The sequence below is a fragment of the Fonsecaea erecta genome (genome assembly GCF_001651985.1).
Source record: "Fonsecaea erecta strain CBS 125763 chromosome Unknown Scaff7, whole genome shotgun sequence".
Lineage (NCBI taxonomy): Eukaryota > Fungi > Ascomycota > Eurotiomycetes > Chaetothyriales > Herpotrichiellaceae > Fonsecaea > Fonsecaea erecta.
Window position 1 is genome coordinate 932,132 of NW_017387250.1, and position 16,192 is coordinate 948,323.

General features: G+C 52.7%; 7 protein-coding genes across 7 annotated transcripts; 4 read left to right on the forward strand and 3 right to left on the reverse strand.

The window, feature by feature from the left end:
• Positions 1-270: 270 nt before the first annotated feature.
• Positions 271-1,761, forward strand: AYL99_08193 (hypothetical protein; the record flags this gene model as incomplete). The annotated part of the gene is made up of 1 exon (XM_018839701.1): positions 271-1,761. One exon carries the CDS (start codon positions 271-273, stop codon positions 1,759-1,761), a length of 1,491 nt encoding a protein of 496 aa, XP_018690822.1.
• A 1,472-nt stretch (positions 1,762-3,233) lies between these two features.
• Positions 3,234-3,633, reverse strand: AYL99_08194 (transcription elongation factor B, polypeptide 1; the record flags this gene model as incomplete). Its single annotated transcript, XM_018839702.1, has 2 exons — positions 3,234-3,427; positions 3,510-3,633. The coding sequence occupies 2 exons, from the start codon at positions 3,631-3,633 to the stop codon at positions 3,234-3,236; spliced, it is 318 nt and encodes a 105-aa protein (XP_018690823.1).
• A 627-nt stretch (positions 3,634-4,260) lies between these two features.
• AYL99_08195 (hypothetical protein) lies at positions 4,261-6,208 on the reverse strand (the record flags this gene model as incomplete). Its single annotated transcript, XM_018839703.1, has 2 exons — positions 4,261-6,090; positions 6,149-6,208. The coding sequence occupies 2 exons, from the start codon at positions 6,206-6,208 to the stop codon at positions 4,261-4,263; spliced, it is 1,890 nt and encodes a 629-aa protein (XP_018690824.1).
• An 860-nt stretch (positions 6,209-7,068) lies between these two features.
• Positions 7,069-8,190, forward strand: AYL99_08196 (hypothetical protein; the record flags this gene model as incomplete). The annotated part of the gene is made up of 1 exon (XM_018839704.1): positions 7,069-8,190. One exon carries the CDS (start codon positions 7,069-7,071, stop codon positions 8,188-8,190), a length of 1,122 nt encoding a protein of 373 aa, XP_018690825.1.
• Positions 8,191-8,467: 277 nt separating this feature from the next.
• On the reverse strand, positions 8,468-11,559 carry AYL99_08197 (hypothetical protein; the record flags this gene model as incomplete). The annotated part of the gene is made up of 3 exons (XM_018839705.1): positions 8,468-10,578; positions 10,644-11,306; positions 11,367-11,559. 3 exons carry the CDS (start codon positions 11,557-11,559, stop codon positions 8,468-8,470), a joined length of 2,967 nt encoding a protein of 988 aa, XP_018690826.1.
• A 723-nt stretch (positions 11,560-12,282) lies between these two features.
• On the forward strand, positions 12,283-13,368 carry AYL99_08198 (cytosolic Fe-S cluster assembly factor nbp35; the record flags this gene model as incomplete). The annotated part of the gene is made up of 2 exons (XM_018839706.1): positions 12,283-12,367; positions 12,425-13,368. 2 exons carry the CDS (start codon positions 12,283-12,285, stop codon positions 13,366-13,368), a joined length of 1,029 nt encoding a protein of 342 aa, XP_018690827.1.
• Positions 13,369-14,646: 1,278 nt separating this feature from the next.
• On the forward strand, positions 14,647-16,129 carry AYL99_08199 (hypothetical protein; the record flags this gene model as incomplete). Its single annotated transcript, XM_018839707.1, has 3 exons — positions 14,647-15,008; positions 15,083-15,840; positions 16,002-16,129. The coding sequence occupies 3 exons, from the start codon at positions 14,647-14,649 to the stop codon at positions 16,127-16,129; spliced, it is 1,248 nt and encodes a 415-aa protein (XP_018690828.1).
• Between the last annotated feature and the right edge of the window lie 63 nt (positions 16,130-16,192).

Below are 16,192 nucleotides of genomic sequence, written 5' to 3' on the forward strand. Positions count from 1 at the left end.
ATGGAGGAACAGGAATATTGTGCAGACAACTGGAAGCGAAATCTGCACAGTGGTTGGTAGAGAGAAAGACGAGAAGCTGTCGAGGTGTCTCGTCTCGCCAAGGCCATTTCCGACATGACTCACGAGCCCGCAACGGAATGACTCGTGTTTGTGACATGCTTTCGTCGCAGTCTTTCAGCCCATGCATGCATCTTCGTAGCGACTGGGAGTTCACAGTCCTCAACCTGTAACGCCCCAAGTACCATTCGGCTGCCGTACAGCCTCCGCATCATGGCGGACGCGGACGAGGATGCCATCCCAACAGCCTCTGTGTCTGGTCCCGACGACCTCGAAGACGAAACCCAAGACTTCCGCTTCCTCAGCCAGTTGACATCCTCGTCAAAGACTGGTCAAGCCATAATCCCCAAGCGCGGTACAAAGGACTTCGAACCCAATCCCACGCGGTCGCAGGCCTCCGCCCTTGATGCTTCCCGCCTGGCAATGCACACTGCCCTCAGCGCAGTGCGCGTACAAACAGGCAAGAACTACGTCGTGGGACAATATCTTCCCAATGAAGACGACTGGAGATGGGACGGCGACGGGTCAGAAGGAAGACATGGCCGGTGCGTCGTGGTGTACAAATTCAAGAGCCCGTACCTGAAAGTGATGGGACAGGCAGACAGGAATAACTGGGTCTGGCTGTTGCCCGAAGAGGCTCTGTTTCTGCTAGAACGAGGAAATCTCGATATCCGATGGCCAGATGTCAATGGTGAGGACGAGAATGCATCAAGTGGGAGTGAAAGAAAATCCTGCAATATCACCACCCCGGAGGAAGATTCTGCTGCTCAAGAGCCACAGACCATCGAACCAGAGAAGGATGCTGGTACAGCAACGACTTACAGCGCAGAACCTCCACTAGGCGAACTCCCTATGAGTCTCCAAGGTGCCTACGCCAGTTTCATCGGCAAGGACGGCTTGACGTTGGAGCGATACACGGTTTACGCAGGGCTTAAGAGAGCGGGATACATTGTCCAGCGGGCACCGACCTGGAACGATACCGATCTCGCTCACGCAAACGGACACGACTACCACGGGCTAAACTCGCCTGTTCCACCACCTTCACCCTCCGCGCCCTCATCTAGCAGATCTCAAACTCCGGGGATAATCACATCTCTAGTCCACAGATTAATATCATGGATCTTACAACCTCGCCAGGGCACCTCCTGTCCCTCCCTGGGGCCCCTGGTCGCTCCGGGCTTGTACAGGAACTACGCTGATTTATTCCGCGCCCTGGCATTGATTCCGTCCCACGAGCCTCCTGGCACCAATAAATCCAGGGCCTCGAATTCTGTGTCGTCGCCGCGGCCCCAACCGCCCCAGGCTCCCTTCCGCATCCACTTCCATGTGTGGAAACCCAACGTCTCCGCGACCTACAAGAAGACCTCTCCACCTCCAGAAGACTACCGAATCTGCGTGGTCGATGCGCGCTCGACGCCATCGATTCCGTCGTTGTCTGAAATCGGCCCCCTCCTCGACAGTCAGCCCGAGGACTCTCTCTCCAAAGCGCAGGCGGGCAGGTTAGAGACGAGGCTGAAACACGGACGACGGAATGTCTTACTGGCGGTAGTGGACATGGGCATCGTGAGCTATCTGAGGCTGAGCGACGCGTGCTTCGGGGCTGACAAACTGTACGAGGAGAAGACCAGGGCAGGCACCAAGGGTCGAGCCAGAAAGACCCAGGGCCACGGCCAGAGCCGGGGGCAAGGGAAAGGCCGGAAATAGGCAAGTTAGTCGTGCTGGACTGTCGCCTGACTCCAGACAGGCGGTGGCTGTCTCACGAGATCCCCTTTCTCGGGACGGAGTTGCTGTGGCGATGGGAGTTTGGAGAAGAGCCTGATGTGGCACGGTGCATAGCAGCGTGGGCTCTTCTGACCATTGCCACTGCACTAATAGACGCGGTACACTACTTGCAATTGGACTGCAGAATGATTTTCGACGGAGGGCAATTCAGCAGGATGGGCTGAATTCTTCAAGATTTAGACATGATACCCACTATGAAATGAGATATAGACGGCGTTTCAATAATAATGATGAGAAGAAACGAGGTGAGAGCAATGTAGCGTGTGTGCTTCTAGATGGAAGAGTCCGTCGCCACTTCCGATTGACTACGATACAAAAAATCCCACATGAAGCATGCAGCATGCAGCATGAAACCCAGAAGCTCCAGAGACCGACAGGACGAGAAATCCCTATTATCTGCTGAAGCTTCAACAGAGATGTGTCGTACAGTATGTGTCTCCCCGTGAGAGAACGTCCGCGTTTCACCACGGGAAAAAAGGGCGAGCGGACTGCCTGATGATCTAGGGATGTTCTGATCTTCCATCTTCTATAGACGTCGGCCTGTGGGAGAGTAGGCAGGATATAGTGTCGCGACGTATATGCTTGAGATGGGTTGTTGGGAAGGGAGAGGCTCTTGCGGGAGAGGGAAAGGGGCAGGGGTGATATTTTGGATGGTAAGGAGATGGGATGAAAGTGCACAATAGCAGAAGGTTCGTGAGAGAGGATAGTTGCATGGCAAGACAACTGGACGTCGGTATCGGCACGATGTGTCTGAGCAGTAGTCGAAGAGGTATGTGTTGGAGGGGTTTTGAGAGAATGAGACACTTGCACCCTTTCCTTAAGACTTCCCTCAAACCCACCAGCCTCGGATGGCCAATACGCGCTTCATTTCCACCAGTGTACGGGATGCTTGAGACGATAGCAAGCAATATTCGACATGTCTTTTGGTTCTCGATTGGAAATGCACATCGTTCTCCATTCATGGGTCCCGGCTTTAGACCTCTAACCGCCTGTTTGGTGGCTCAGTGTCGTTGTAATGGACGCCCCCAAGCTGGGGCTAGGTTAGGTAGAGGCCAGACTATACTCTCCCAGCTCCGGCCCAATCCCAATCCTGCTCCAGGATCAACGGATTTTCTGCATCTTTTTCAGCATCATCCAGCAGCGCCAGCAAGCTCAGGTCTCAGGGACCAGAGGAGCGAAATACTGTTTCTGCAGAGGGCTTAGGAAGTTCCGCTCAGGTAGCCATTCCAACGATGGACAAGTCGCGCCACGGTAAAGCCTTGAGTGGTATATTTCGACGTCCAATCCCGGGAACAGTGTGTATCGTCCAGGCTTCTCGGGTTCTGTCCAGGAGCCACATCTTGAAGCTTGTCGATTCCATGGTGATAATTCATTGCTGCTCATCATGGCATGATTCAGGACCTCAACATCAAGAAATCAGCTGCCATCAGTAGCTCCAGGCATAGCTCCGATGGAATGTCCATATCCGGCACGGCCTCGCTGTTTCGATATTTCTCATTGTAGTAGAAGTACTCGACGACTTTCTCGAGGACGGTTCCGGAGATGTTCTCCAGGTGGCAGATCCCCGTTTGGGCCTCGGCGAAGTTATCTGCACGGGGGTTTTCGCGTTAGCTTAAAATTTCGAGGAGATGGACACGTAGTAGTAACGCGTTGAATATGTATCAACATACTTTGCAGGTCAAGCATACGCCTGAGTGTGGGAGACACGCAGGCGGCGGAGCGGCGGAGGTGGAACTCAAAGCCATCTGACGAGACCAGTGTCACAAAGGGTGAGGGAGTGCCGTTGACAGCCATACTGTTGGCCAAGGTCTTTTGAGACAGACAGTACAGTGTGTTGTTTGAGAAATATTCTGGAAAAAGGAAGATTTAACAATGAAAATCAAGACTCGAAAGAGTTGAAGGCCATCGGGGCTCGAGGCGGTGAGGGACGGCAGAACGGTTTGAAGCATTAAAGCAGCGAGTCCGCGACTCCTGGACTCTCGGCATAATCTAATCTGTCTGTCTTCATGTCTTCATTCGTTCTTCTCTTCTTATTCATATCTTTTGTTGTACTAAGCCTCGTCAAGGAGGTCACGACTTGCCTGTGCCCTGTTCCGATGGTCAGTCAGCTCTTCCCAAGAGAGAACTCAATTTCCAAGCATGTGTTGAAATCCCTTGAGCCCAAATGCTTCCTTCCTCATGTTGTAAGAAAAAAACTGTGGCCCTCGAGTCTAAAGTACAATGATAGTGTTGTAGAATGCTCGTCTGCTGCGTGTTTTGAGAAAGGGTGCATCTGGTCTGAGTCCAGGCAGGTGGCCACCGTCAGCCTAGAACTCTCAAGCACTGGATCCAATCACTGTCAACATAGCCTGTGAGTCTTTCGGATCTGTCGAGCAAATATCGCGCACGGCGTTCATATGAGCGATCTTTATCCGGACCGACCTAGTCATCATCCGTAATCACAAACGCCCCGTCTTCGTCAATTACAACTGCTTCTAGCTCCCGCCTCTTCGCCCCTCCCGCAGACAGGCTTTGCAATTTCTTTGCCGGCGCAGCACTCTCGTCTCCTTCATCGTCCAAGGGTCGTTTCCGCTTGCCGTTGGAGAGTGTAGTGGTGCTTGAAACGCCTTTTGTAACAATGAATCCATTCGCATCGGCGTGAGTATCGTCTGGGATGGACTGCTTGTTCGGTTTCCGGGGTATCTCCAATGTTTCGCCGTCCTTCTCGACAAGAAGAACGACTCTCGTTTCGTCCTCTGGTTTCTTCGCTTCGATGGCTAATTGGAGATCGACCCGAGGATCGTCATCGTCATCCTTGATGAGAACAAAACTTGCGTCACCAATATTGAGATCTGTCAACTTTTTCTCCAGATTGTCCTCGAGATCCGGATCATACACCACACCGGCCTCTGTCATGACTGTCACTTCTTCCCCATACCCGAGCCTCGTCTGTAAAATATCTCGTACGAAATCTCTGAGCGTGGCTCTTTCAATATCGACATGGACTCGTGCCATAGCAACGCTGCAAACAGGGCATTCGGGGTTGGGTAAATCTAGCTGGTCAGTGTGCAGTGAACCAAGTCCCAGCCAGAGCCATCTATTGCGAGCATAGTCGCCTTTCAGTACTTTGAACCCCTGTAATACGCAAAGACCGGCGACCATGGCATTCGTGGTGGCGATTGCGGGAATGATGTTGCCGGCCATCTGCTTGATGTCGAATTTCGATTTGGGTTCGATGCCAAAAATGATTGCCCGCAGGTTACCTGCTGCGGCAACAAAGTCTATCGTGTCCTCGTCGTCTTTGTCGAAAGAGATCGAGGGCTGTGGTTCCCCTGATTTCGACGCGGCCGCTTGTTCCTGGGATAATCGTTTCACCAGACGGTCTAGACTGTCCTTGAACACAACATAGTTTTCGACAGCGGACCATGTCACTTGGCCATTCTGAGCCACTTGCGAGCCAACAGCGCTTTCGCTTGCTAGTTGCTCGAGGGTGTCGTAGGAAAGAGGCTCTGGCGGCTTCTTGTCTTTCCACATATCCTCCATCTTTACCAGTCTTTCAATATCCTCTTTGAACACCTTATCGAACACCTGCTTTGCGAAATCGTTTGAACCCATCAAAGCTCTTATTCTCTTCAGGGCCTGTGCTTCCTCTTTCAACTTCTTGATCTCTTCGGCATTTTCCGCATCTTCCGATGAATCCAGCTCAGCTGCCTCGTCTTCGCTGACGCCGAATAGTTCGGGTAGAAGATAGCTTTTGGCCCATACAATACAGTGGATCGGTTGGCTCGGAGTGGAACGGATTGTGCAGACAGGGTAGGAAATCGGAGTAGTTTTGGGAGTGCAATCGTAGCAAGCAGTCTTGCCCTTTTTAATGACCTGCACTTGACCCCTGAAGCCTGTCGTGCCGGATTCGACCAGAGGGACATCGACCGCCAGGCACATCTTGTTGACGTGCCGCCTAGCATCCATGTTGTCAAGCGCATTGAAGACGATATTGAAACCCGAAAACCACTCCAGATTGAATTGTTTGTCTTTTACGTTGGCATGGTACGCGAATAACTTGACGTTCGGGTTGAACCTCTGAGCCACGTCCTTTGCGACCAGTGCTTTGGGCTTCTTGATATGTTCCTGCCGGAAGAGGAATTGACGGTTCAGGTTGCTCAGGTCGATCGTGTCAAGGTCTATGATGTGAATTTCGCCGAAGCCGGTGAGGACAAGATTCTTGAGCAGCTCGCAGCCTATGCCGCCTGCGCCGACGAGGAGGACGCGGCACTGTTTGGTCGAGAAATCAGGTCCAGTTCGCGTCGGCCAAATTTGGAAAGGAACTCACCTCCTTCACGAGTCGCTGCGTTGCGCCCAGAGACTGACGGGTGTACTTGTCGCGAGGCATGGTGCTGAGTTGGAGAGCCTGGAGTTGAGGACCAGCAAGAGAGTGGCTTGCTTGGGGAATAAAGGTGTTCTAATGGGGATGAACCATCAAAGCGGGACTATGAAGACAAGGCTAAAAGTGAAAGGAGAGATCGAAGTGAGGGTAAACAGAACGCTCATTGACGCCCGCAGGGGTGATGCAACCCGGTAACAGAGCGATGGTATCGTCTGGCAGAGGAGAGGAGATGGATGGAAGAGATGAGTTGATCAGTCCAGGACGGGCAATTTTTGAAGCCGCCGCGCTGCAGCTGCAGACGCAAGCAACGATGACCTCTGGTGTTGCGACGGGATTGTGATAGCTGAACCCTGCAGCGGGAGGGCTTTCAGAGCTTCCCCAATCAGGGGCGGCTTGGAGGGACCTTGACCACCACGATTGGGGGCGTCGGGTGCCCCTCAGACTAGCGGCTTAGGGCTTGGCCTAGGGCTTGCGTTAGTGAGAAAATAGGGGCCTCAGAGGATTCCGCCCAACTGCACAATCTCGTCATGCGTCGTGCATCAAAAAATCGCGTGGGCGCGAGCCTCCTTTGCCTCCATTCGGACTTGGTAAGAAACATGACACATGAAACCAATTTTTTTTTCTCACCCGACCAGCACTGATCGACAAGGGTCAGGGCACGAATGAGCTTCCTCTTCCAGCGGCAGATGAATAGAACAGCGAATGCAATGATCAACATCAATGGAATGCCGCAATAATAGCAGGCCTTTTCTGGTGCTGTCGGTCGACTGCGGCCCGATCTGAGTTTGTGCGACTCCCGCCCATCAATTTCTGTATCCAGGCGCATACCCGGAGTGATCAGATCTGCACTAGGCAGCCTCAAGAAGATGTCTGACGACGAAGCCGACCCCGAACTACTGGCCCTCTTGCGGCAGTCTCTAGGCCTGGGCGGACATGGGCAGGCGTCCGCACCACCATCGACAGGCGTCCTACGATCGGCAGAATACATCTACGACAATGCCATCGACGTGGCCATCTCCAGCAGCGGCACCAAGAAGGCAGCAGAGCACATCTATCGTCTCATGCAATCGAAAAGCTACTCAACAGGGACATGGTCAACGCACGAACTCCACCCCAAGCTGTCCGAAACCGGCGAGGAGGAAACGGTGAACTTCATATTTACCATGAACCTGCTGAATTTCTCCTTTTGGTCAGAGCTGCCTGAGGGCGAGAGGTTCGCCATCGAGTACAAGGGACGGAGGTGGACGGGATACTGGTCCCTCATCGCCGCACTGCAGAGAAGTTTGAACGAGGGTTATCCGATCACCAGTCCGGACTTCTGGCAGGACCGTGATGCCTGCCCGGACAGTGTCCTGGAGCATATCTTCCGGTCCGCTACGCAAGAGCCGATACCTCTGCTGGCAGACCGCATCGCCATCCTTCGTGAAGCGGGTTCAATCCTCTACGAGCACTTCGGCTGCAAGCCAGCGAACATCATCCGCCGCGCGGACGGGTCCGCGGCAAGCTTGGTGAATCTGCTCGTTCAATACTTCCCCAACTTCCAGGACGTCGCCTCTTTCCAGGGGAAGGAAGTCCGTCTATACAAGCGCGCGCAAATCTTCGTGGCGGATCTCTGGGCCTGTTTCCGGGGCACATCGTACGGGTCGTTCTCCGACATCGATTCCCTGACCATGTTCGCGGACTATCGCATCCCGCAAATGCTGCAGGGGCTGCACTGCTTGCTGTACTCCCCGCGGCTGGAATCCCGGATCTCTCGGCGCGAGATGCTCAAGGCGGGAGAGGATATGGAAATCGAGATCCGAGGCTGCAGCATCTGGTGCGTGGAGTTGATTCGAAGGGAGATTCAGCAAAAGCACCCCGAGGCAAAAGGGAAGGTCAACGCGATCCTCATAGATTTCTTTCTGTACGATACGTGTAAGGAAATGGAGAAAGGGGGTGAGATCGAGGAGTTATTGGCACACCACCGGACCAGGTCGATATTCTACTAGGTGTGTTGTCACTACTTAGAGCATTAGATGGGTTAGGGATTTTCCAGTATCTGGGTAGACGGGCATTCATTAGCCTAGGAGTTTCTTGATAGACGTTGCTTGGACTCGCCGTCCTTCCTTGCTATCCAATTTCAGAGAACCGCTCTTGCCTTCCTACCTTGGTATCGTAGACAGATTTTGCGCTTCGAAGGTTCGATATATATTCCTATCCAAGTACCAGGGCAACTTTTTTCAATCGAGGACCAGTCACTTTTCATTTCCCGGAGCGCCAAATATTTCAACCTCCGACCTCAACCTCAACCGGCGTTCCGGGCCCTTTCGATCTTGACATAGTAAACGGCGCCAATACCTTCTTTGCCTCCCAGATCCGCCACGCCAGATTCTCGACTTTCCCGTCAGCTTTGACGACCTCTGGCGCGAATTCAATCCCAAACATCTGGTGGATGACATAGACTACACGCTTGGCATATTTTCCATCCCGATCGACGAGGCTGCCAAATGGTTCGTGGACTGTGCGTGGCGCAATCTCCGGGTCGCGGTCAAAGCAATTCTGGACGATCGGCAACAGAACGCTTTCAATGGTGTGGCGAATGATTGCGTCACTTTGAAGAGACACGGGAGTCTGCATAGAAATGCTGGTGTCGAAGGACTCGAGCTCGTCGTCGCTGAAGCGAGGGATACGTACTTCGAATGGCAGAGAGATTGCCATGACATTGTGCTTACCATTGTGGTGATATCGGAATTCGAAGACGCCTTGAGTCCACCATAACTTGTCGCCTGAGAAGAGCATTTCCCCAGTAAAGCATTCCTTGATCTCGCCACTCTCAGTTGACATCGTGCTCCTGACGTCGCTGGATATGATGCCGACTTCGGAATTGAGGAGTTCATACTCGTCGCGATTCGTGGCGATCCATCTTCCCGACGAGGATAGTCTTGTAACTTCGCGCGAGTTGTTATCTGACACCATATACAGACCGATCCAGTCTTTCTTCCCATGGTTGAGCGGTGCGGTCCATCTGACTTTGATGGGGGCGCCGTACTCAAAAAGGAGGGGCTTGAAGTCACTTGTGCGTTCTGCGGGAAGTCTGCCTTGTTCAGACTCTCTATCACTCGAGCGTTGAGAATGAGCGAGGGAGGATGCCGGGGTCCCCTCGATATCCAGCTTATAGTCCTTCGGATTCAACCCAGCAAGCTCCGGCTCCACCCTTGTCATGGTCAAACGATGTGGATTCTTCGGTAACAGGCTCTTCGTATCCTCAACAATGCTGGTCACACCCGCCGCAAGTTTGGGTTTGGCCGCGTCAAAGAATTCTTCCAGGGTGTCAAAAGCGTCAGCCAACATTTTGTCCATTCCATCTTGCCATTGTCGCAAAGGTGGTGGAAGTGATCTCCGAAGACTCCTGACTAGTCCAGCATCTTGTCGAAGGCTCCTGCCGTAAAGCTTTTGCATATGCGGCCTCTCCACAAATTGGATAAATGCTAGACTTAAAGTGTGGCTCAGCAGGGCGAGGCAGAACATCGCTTTACTGCTCGTAATCAGGGCTATGCCCCAGACTCCCGCCGTTCCAAGGACTCGCTCTGGGTTATTGAGGAAACGATAGATGCCACCGTAGGTCAACTTAGAGGAGTGGTCGAAGAAGAAGTCTCCAAAAAACCACCCAAACTCTCCAAGTTGGTCGTAGATGCTGAATGAAACCCAAAATTGGAGAGCAATCAACCCTAGTCCGATGACATGCTTGGGCAGAGCCATCCCGCCATTCCAGTTCAGGGGAAGATGGTACATCTTCCAGGCAGCGGCGGCAAAGCTCGAATAGCACAGAGTCATGCTCAAATGGTAGATGCCTTTCCATTGTCTCCATGCTTCGCCCGTGCTCTCTCCGTACTTCAGAAAGTGACGAGTCCATTTTTTCTTGGACGATTGCCGATTCAACAAATAGCCGATACCCACGGAATACCAAATCCGCCAAATGGCGGCATTGATGACGAAAAGTGTCTGGTAAAACCTTGTGTTGGGCGTGACGACCGTCAGGGCAAACAGATAGAATTGTAAAAGAAAGACTGCAGTATCTGTAGTTCGATAAAGATCTATGTTATGGATGCCGAGCAGATTGTGTGTTTGAGACGGTTGCGCATGAGCCGGACTGGGCCATGCCTCTGCCGTAGTGCTGTGCTCAGCCAAAGACTTCTCCATCTGCGCTGCTGCTGGTAACTCGTTGATGGCTCGTCGTGGGGGTGGGGAGTTGTAGGTGCGGTCAATGTGCGGGCTCTCAACCATCACTAGGAAGGCAAATTGAGCGGCATGGGCAATGATTGAGATAAAGAGGACTTTATAGCTGGCCGCCATCAAGGAGATTCCATAGAAACCGGCATAGCCAATGCTATACATTGCTGCACGGTTGGTGTTAGCTCGTAATCAGAAGTGCTGGGAATGGCTTGACTGTGCCCCAACTTACGGTGAGGCGCCATCTCGAAAACTCCATCAAATGTCAACTCTTGATCAATGAGGAAGAAAAAGTCACCCCAATACCAAGCAAAGTCTTTGACCACGCGATGTGCATCCAATTTGACCCATATGTTGAAGACGAACAGGGACATGCCGACAATCCAACGAAGTGCTGTCAGGAGAATGGACTCGGTAGCTGGGATATGAGCGCAAGACAGGGCGAACAGCATGTAGGTGGTGAAGTCGCACATGAGAATCAAGTCGACGAGGCGGCGAAAGACCAACCACGTATTGTACTCGAGGGGGGCAGTGTCGAAGTCATAGTCCTTGGGAATTTTGGTTTCCAGTTCTCTCTTGATAAACGCACGCAGTTTAGGATGCGGATTTTCGCCATTGGAGGCAACCGGAAACAGCTTCGATTTCCTGGCCCACCTGACCAGCAGCTTATGATGGGATTGCATGTGAAGAAGATAGCCAATGCCGATATTGTAGCCGGCTCGCCAGCTCAAGAAGAGCGCAGCAAGAACTGGTTTCCTGATGGTCGAGGGTAGCCACCAGGCCAAAAGACCGTGGAGCAGCAGGATCAATAGCACAGAGATGTCAGACAAGTTCTTGGGCTCCTTGGGAGACAGGAGCTGAGAAACCATGTCATGGGTGTGTGGAACAGTGAATACTAGGAGGAAAGTATGAGAGACTACCTCTGAGGAGAAGTCGGGCGGTTCAATACACGTACCAGTGCCGTCCGGAGTACGACCAAAAGTCTTGCGGTCCTTTTCATCTTTGGCCTCTTTCTCCTCGAGGGCATTCAGCTCGAGTACAGCCTTTCTGGCATCTTCCTGGGTATTCGCCCGAATAGGAGCATTCCGTCTCCGCAGATTCTCGGTGGCGGAATCCCCAGACGATGGTTTGGCCATGATTTCTGTCATGACGATGGTTTCTCACCGCTTGTGGTGAAAAGAATTCTCTCTATGCCCTGCAGAGTGATGTAGGGTGGGAGAGGGAGTGATAGCCAGGTTGTTTGTGTCTTTACGCGAATCCATGTCAAGGATTACACGGACACGAGATGGAAGCAGGCATCGGAGAGGCAGTGAGAGTAGACCATGTGTCGTGAAGGGACGCAGAGGTTGGCCACGTTTCGCCGGATGAGGTGGTTCTTCAGTAATTTTGCTGTGTCCAATCGCTGGTGCCCGCACCGTGCCCCCCATAAATGACGACACCCATTTTCCCAGGCGTTCGAGGCGTCTCCTCCAGCAGTCTGCAGCTTTGGGCGGTCGTCCGGAAACATCATCCCCATGTACTGAAGAACCACACCATTCCTATGTGCCGGTATACAGAGATTCTGAAGAGAAGGTGTTTCGGTTACATCCCCGTGGTCCGTGGGGACGAGAGGGGTTGAAAGGTGAGGCTGAGGGGCACCTAGGGGGCGGTTGTGGTGGCAAGGCTGCTCAGCAGATCATGCCATTGTCCGTTGGTTGCAGGACCAATCGGCGACTGCAAAGGCATTACCAATCCATCTGTTACTCCATGCTTTTTTACCAGAACCAGAACCACGTCTACATACATGAAAACCTTGTACATACATACATCTTCCTCCATATACCTGCGGACCCGGTTTCCTTTCTGCCTGCTGAGTTCGCTCTCCTCTACGAATGGCACCCTCCTTCGAAGAGCCGGTCGTCGAGGCGCTGGAGAACCCTCTTAAACGAAAGCCAGATCTTGTCGCTCCAGAGCCAGGTGAGGATTTGTCCTTGCTGTGTATGTTTGATGTGGCCTTGCTGATTTGTGCCGCAGAACATTGTCCCGGTCCTGAATCCGAGCAAGCAGGCAAAGGTGACGCATGCAATGGCTGTCCCAACCAGGCAATCTGCGCCTCTGCACCCAAAGGCCCCGATCCAGATATCCCTTTTATTACAGAACGACTCGCCGGAGTAAGACATAAGATATTGGTGCTGTCAGGAAAAGGCGGAGTGGGCAAGTCTACATTCTCCTCGTTGCTGTCGCAGGCTTTTGCAGCCAACCCCGACTCGACCGTGGGCATTATGGACACAGATATCTGCGGCCCCTCGATACCAAAAATGATGGGCGTGGAGAACGAAACCATACACGTTAGCAATGCCGGATGGAGTCCCGTCTGGGTTACAGACAACCTTGGAGTTATGAGCATTCAGTTTATGCTACCTAACAGAGACGATGCGATCATATGGAGAGGGCCGAAAAAGAATGGTATCATCAAACAATTTTTAAAAGATGTCGAATGGGGCGAGCTGGACTACTTAATTGTTGATACACCGCCGGGCACGTCAGACGAACATCTGTCGGTCAACTCGTTTCTCAAAGAATCTGGTGTGGACGGTGCGGTCGTGGTGACCACGCCACAAGAAGTGTCTCTGCTGGACGTGCGGAAAGAGATTGATTTCTGTCGAAAGGCAGGGATTCGGGTCCTGGGGCTGGTTGAAAACATGTCTGGATTCGTCTGTCCCAAATGCACCCACGAGTCCCAGATCTTCCGGCCCACGACCGGAGGAGGTCAAAAATTATGTCAGGATATGGGAATCCCTTTCCTGGGATCAGTACCGCTTGACCCTCGGATCGGCATGGCATGCGATTTTGGTGAAAGCTTCATGGACAGTTTTCCCGACAGTCCTGCTTGCAAGGCTTTACGGCAAGTAGTGAGATCGGTGGGCAAACTGGTAGGCGAGGATCCCGATCGAGTTCTGCCCGATGGACCAATATAAGAGCCCAGCCTTCGATTGTTTGTTGTTCCTGGCCGGGGGGGATTCTTTTCCTGGATCTGCAGTGGTTGGCGCAACTCAAAATTCAACTTTGCGTGGCGGGGATCCTTTGTATCTGTCCCCCAGTCCAGCCATAACAGCCCCCAAGCAGGCAGGTATTGTTGTGATCAACTATGAGCACGCCAGATACGGTATCCCACGCAGCATATCCCTGGAGCCATGGCGTCACTTGTCGGCGGCAGATGAAGCTGGGGGCTGTGAGGTGATGCCGTCTGGTGCCGTGTGTTTCTGGGCTCAGGTCACGCAACACTCCCTCTATACGAGGTACTGTACGAGTATGGGTGTGCGGGCAAGGCCCAGCGCCAACACAAGCTTGCTTCTGGACGCCGTGGACACCCGGTTCTGGGCAGCTTCATGACGACTTGTTATTTGTGCCCTTGGAGCCCTGTGGTGTCTTGGACAAATTGGGACGAAGGAGCGTGCCAAGCCGCCATAATCCAAAGGTGGTTAGCTCGTGTCCCGCCGCGGCAACTCGACCGGAAGATGAAACTTAAACTTCTGCGCCTTCAGTTTCACCTTCAACCCCTTTTACTTCCTCCAACCCCATCATTTTCATCCGCGCAGCTGAGAACCACAGAATGCCATTCCTTAGGTCTCCTTCTGAAGTTCCCCGGCTGTTCAGCCTCGACAAGAAGCCGAAGTTGCATCCACACCCAGTCGCCTCCACGTCACGCTGCCACCACCATGCACTCCTGTCCGCCCCCATAGCCGGCTCCTTCAGATCTGGCCAGTCACCGACGCATGCCGTCGGTGGAACGCTCCCTCTATGACACCGAGATCCCCTTCCTGGCTCCAGACCTCAATCGAGAGCTCATCGGGTCCATCGTTAACCTGTTGATCCCGATCCTGAGACATGCAGATGGCGTGGCCCAAGACTGTCTAGCACAATTCGAGACGAGGCCGCGCATGTATGCACCACTGCGGAGTAATTCTACGAACATACAGTTTACACCTCCATTTTGTTAAAGTGTCTGCTTTCAGTCCATTTCTTCACTCCTCCCATCCTTTTTGACTCTCCAGCCTTGTTACTTTTCTCTTTTTGTATAGATTTTCCTTTTCCTTTTAGTTCATATCGAGGGCAGGTCCTTCACTCACTGTATTCTTTCCCCCAATTGCCTTCAAAGACCAACTTCACAGGTCTCTGCCCGTGGGCTGACCTACGCCAAACTTTTCGCTTCGGTTACCATCCTTTGTTCGAGTCGCTCGGCACTCGCGATCAATATGCTTCACACCCACATCTTTCTTCTAGCCATTCTTTTCTTCACAACTATCTTTGCGACTCCTATTCAAATAAAACAGAAACGCTCCTTCAAAGTCCCTCGAATACAACAACATAACTACAAGCCAAATGGTAGAGCTGCATATCGAAAGGCATTGTTCAAATTTGGATTTGGGGACATCGAGTTCTTACCCGACGGGGAGGTGGCCACGAGAATCAAAGCAGCCACTGAGGCTCAGCTTGACGAAACAGAGGACGGGGAGACCAGTGCTTCGCCCACGCAAAATGATGCCCAGTTCCTGTCTCCGGTGACTGTCGGGGGACAAACTTTGGTCATGAACTTTGACAGCGGCTCATCAGACACGTACGATAGGCCTTTCCCTGCCCAAGTTTTATCTTGACAGTGTATTGTTTACTGACAGCGACGCTGACGGATAGATGGGTCTTCAACACCAACCTACCCGCCAGCGACCAGCAAGGCCATACGATATATGATCCTACCAAATCGTCCACCTTCCAAAACACATTGCAGGGCAGTACCTTCAACATTTCTTATGGCGACGGCTCCTCCGCTTCCGGTCCCGTGGGCGTTGACGAGGTCGACATTGGCGGCGCCACTGTGTCTGCTCAAGCAATTGGCCTTCCAGATAACGTAGCCCAAAGTTTCGTGACAGACTCTGCTTCGAACGGACTTGTTGGTCTTGCCTTCTCACAACTCAACACCATTCGACCCAATCCACAAAAGACATTCTTCGACAATGTTCTACCGGACCTTACGCTCCCAGTATTTACTGCGCAATTGAAATCTGGCGCTGTAGGCTCCTACGAATTTGGCAACATCGACACCTCAGCGTTCACCGGCCAGCTGGCCACTGCGCCCGTCGACTCGTCGAATGGGTTTTGGCAAGTCGACTCCACGAGCGCCGCCGTGCAAGGGCAGTCCGTCGACATTTCTGGTGGCACAGCCATTCTCGACACAGGCACATCGCTCATGCTCGTGCCTGACGAAATGCTCACTGCCTATTGGGGCACCGTCGACGGGGCACAGGTCTCACAAGACGCGGGTGGGATTATCTTTCCGTGCGACGCACAATTACCGGATTTGCAGGTGGCTATTGGAGACCATATGGCCACGGTGGAAGGGGACGGGATGAACTTTGCGAACGTGGGTGCCGACACCCAGACAGGGGAAGAGTGTGAGTGACCGTTGACCCGTTTTCTTGACCCTCCCTAACATCTTTTTCCCTTCGGCATATCCCCAAAACAATTCAGTCTTGTGCGATAAGGAGAGACACCTGCAAACAGCCGAGATATGATCTTCGTTCTCTCAGACCACTAACACTTTCACGCGATGTAGTCTGCTTCGGCGGTCTTCAGTCCAACCAGGGCCTCCCCTTCGCCATCTACGGCGACGTTTTCTTCAAGTCTCAATTCGTCGTCTTTGACGGCTCGGCGCCTTCAATTAGCGTTGCGCCGCACTCTTAGCAGATCGGACGTATGTAAGACGATCATGACATAGCGCTGGAGTTTTCAAATGGCGTGGCCCCG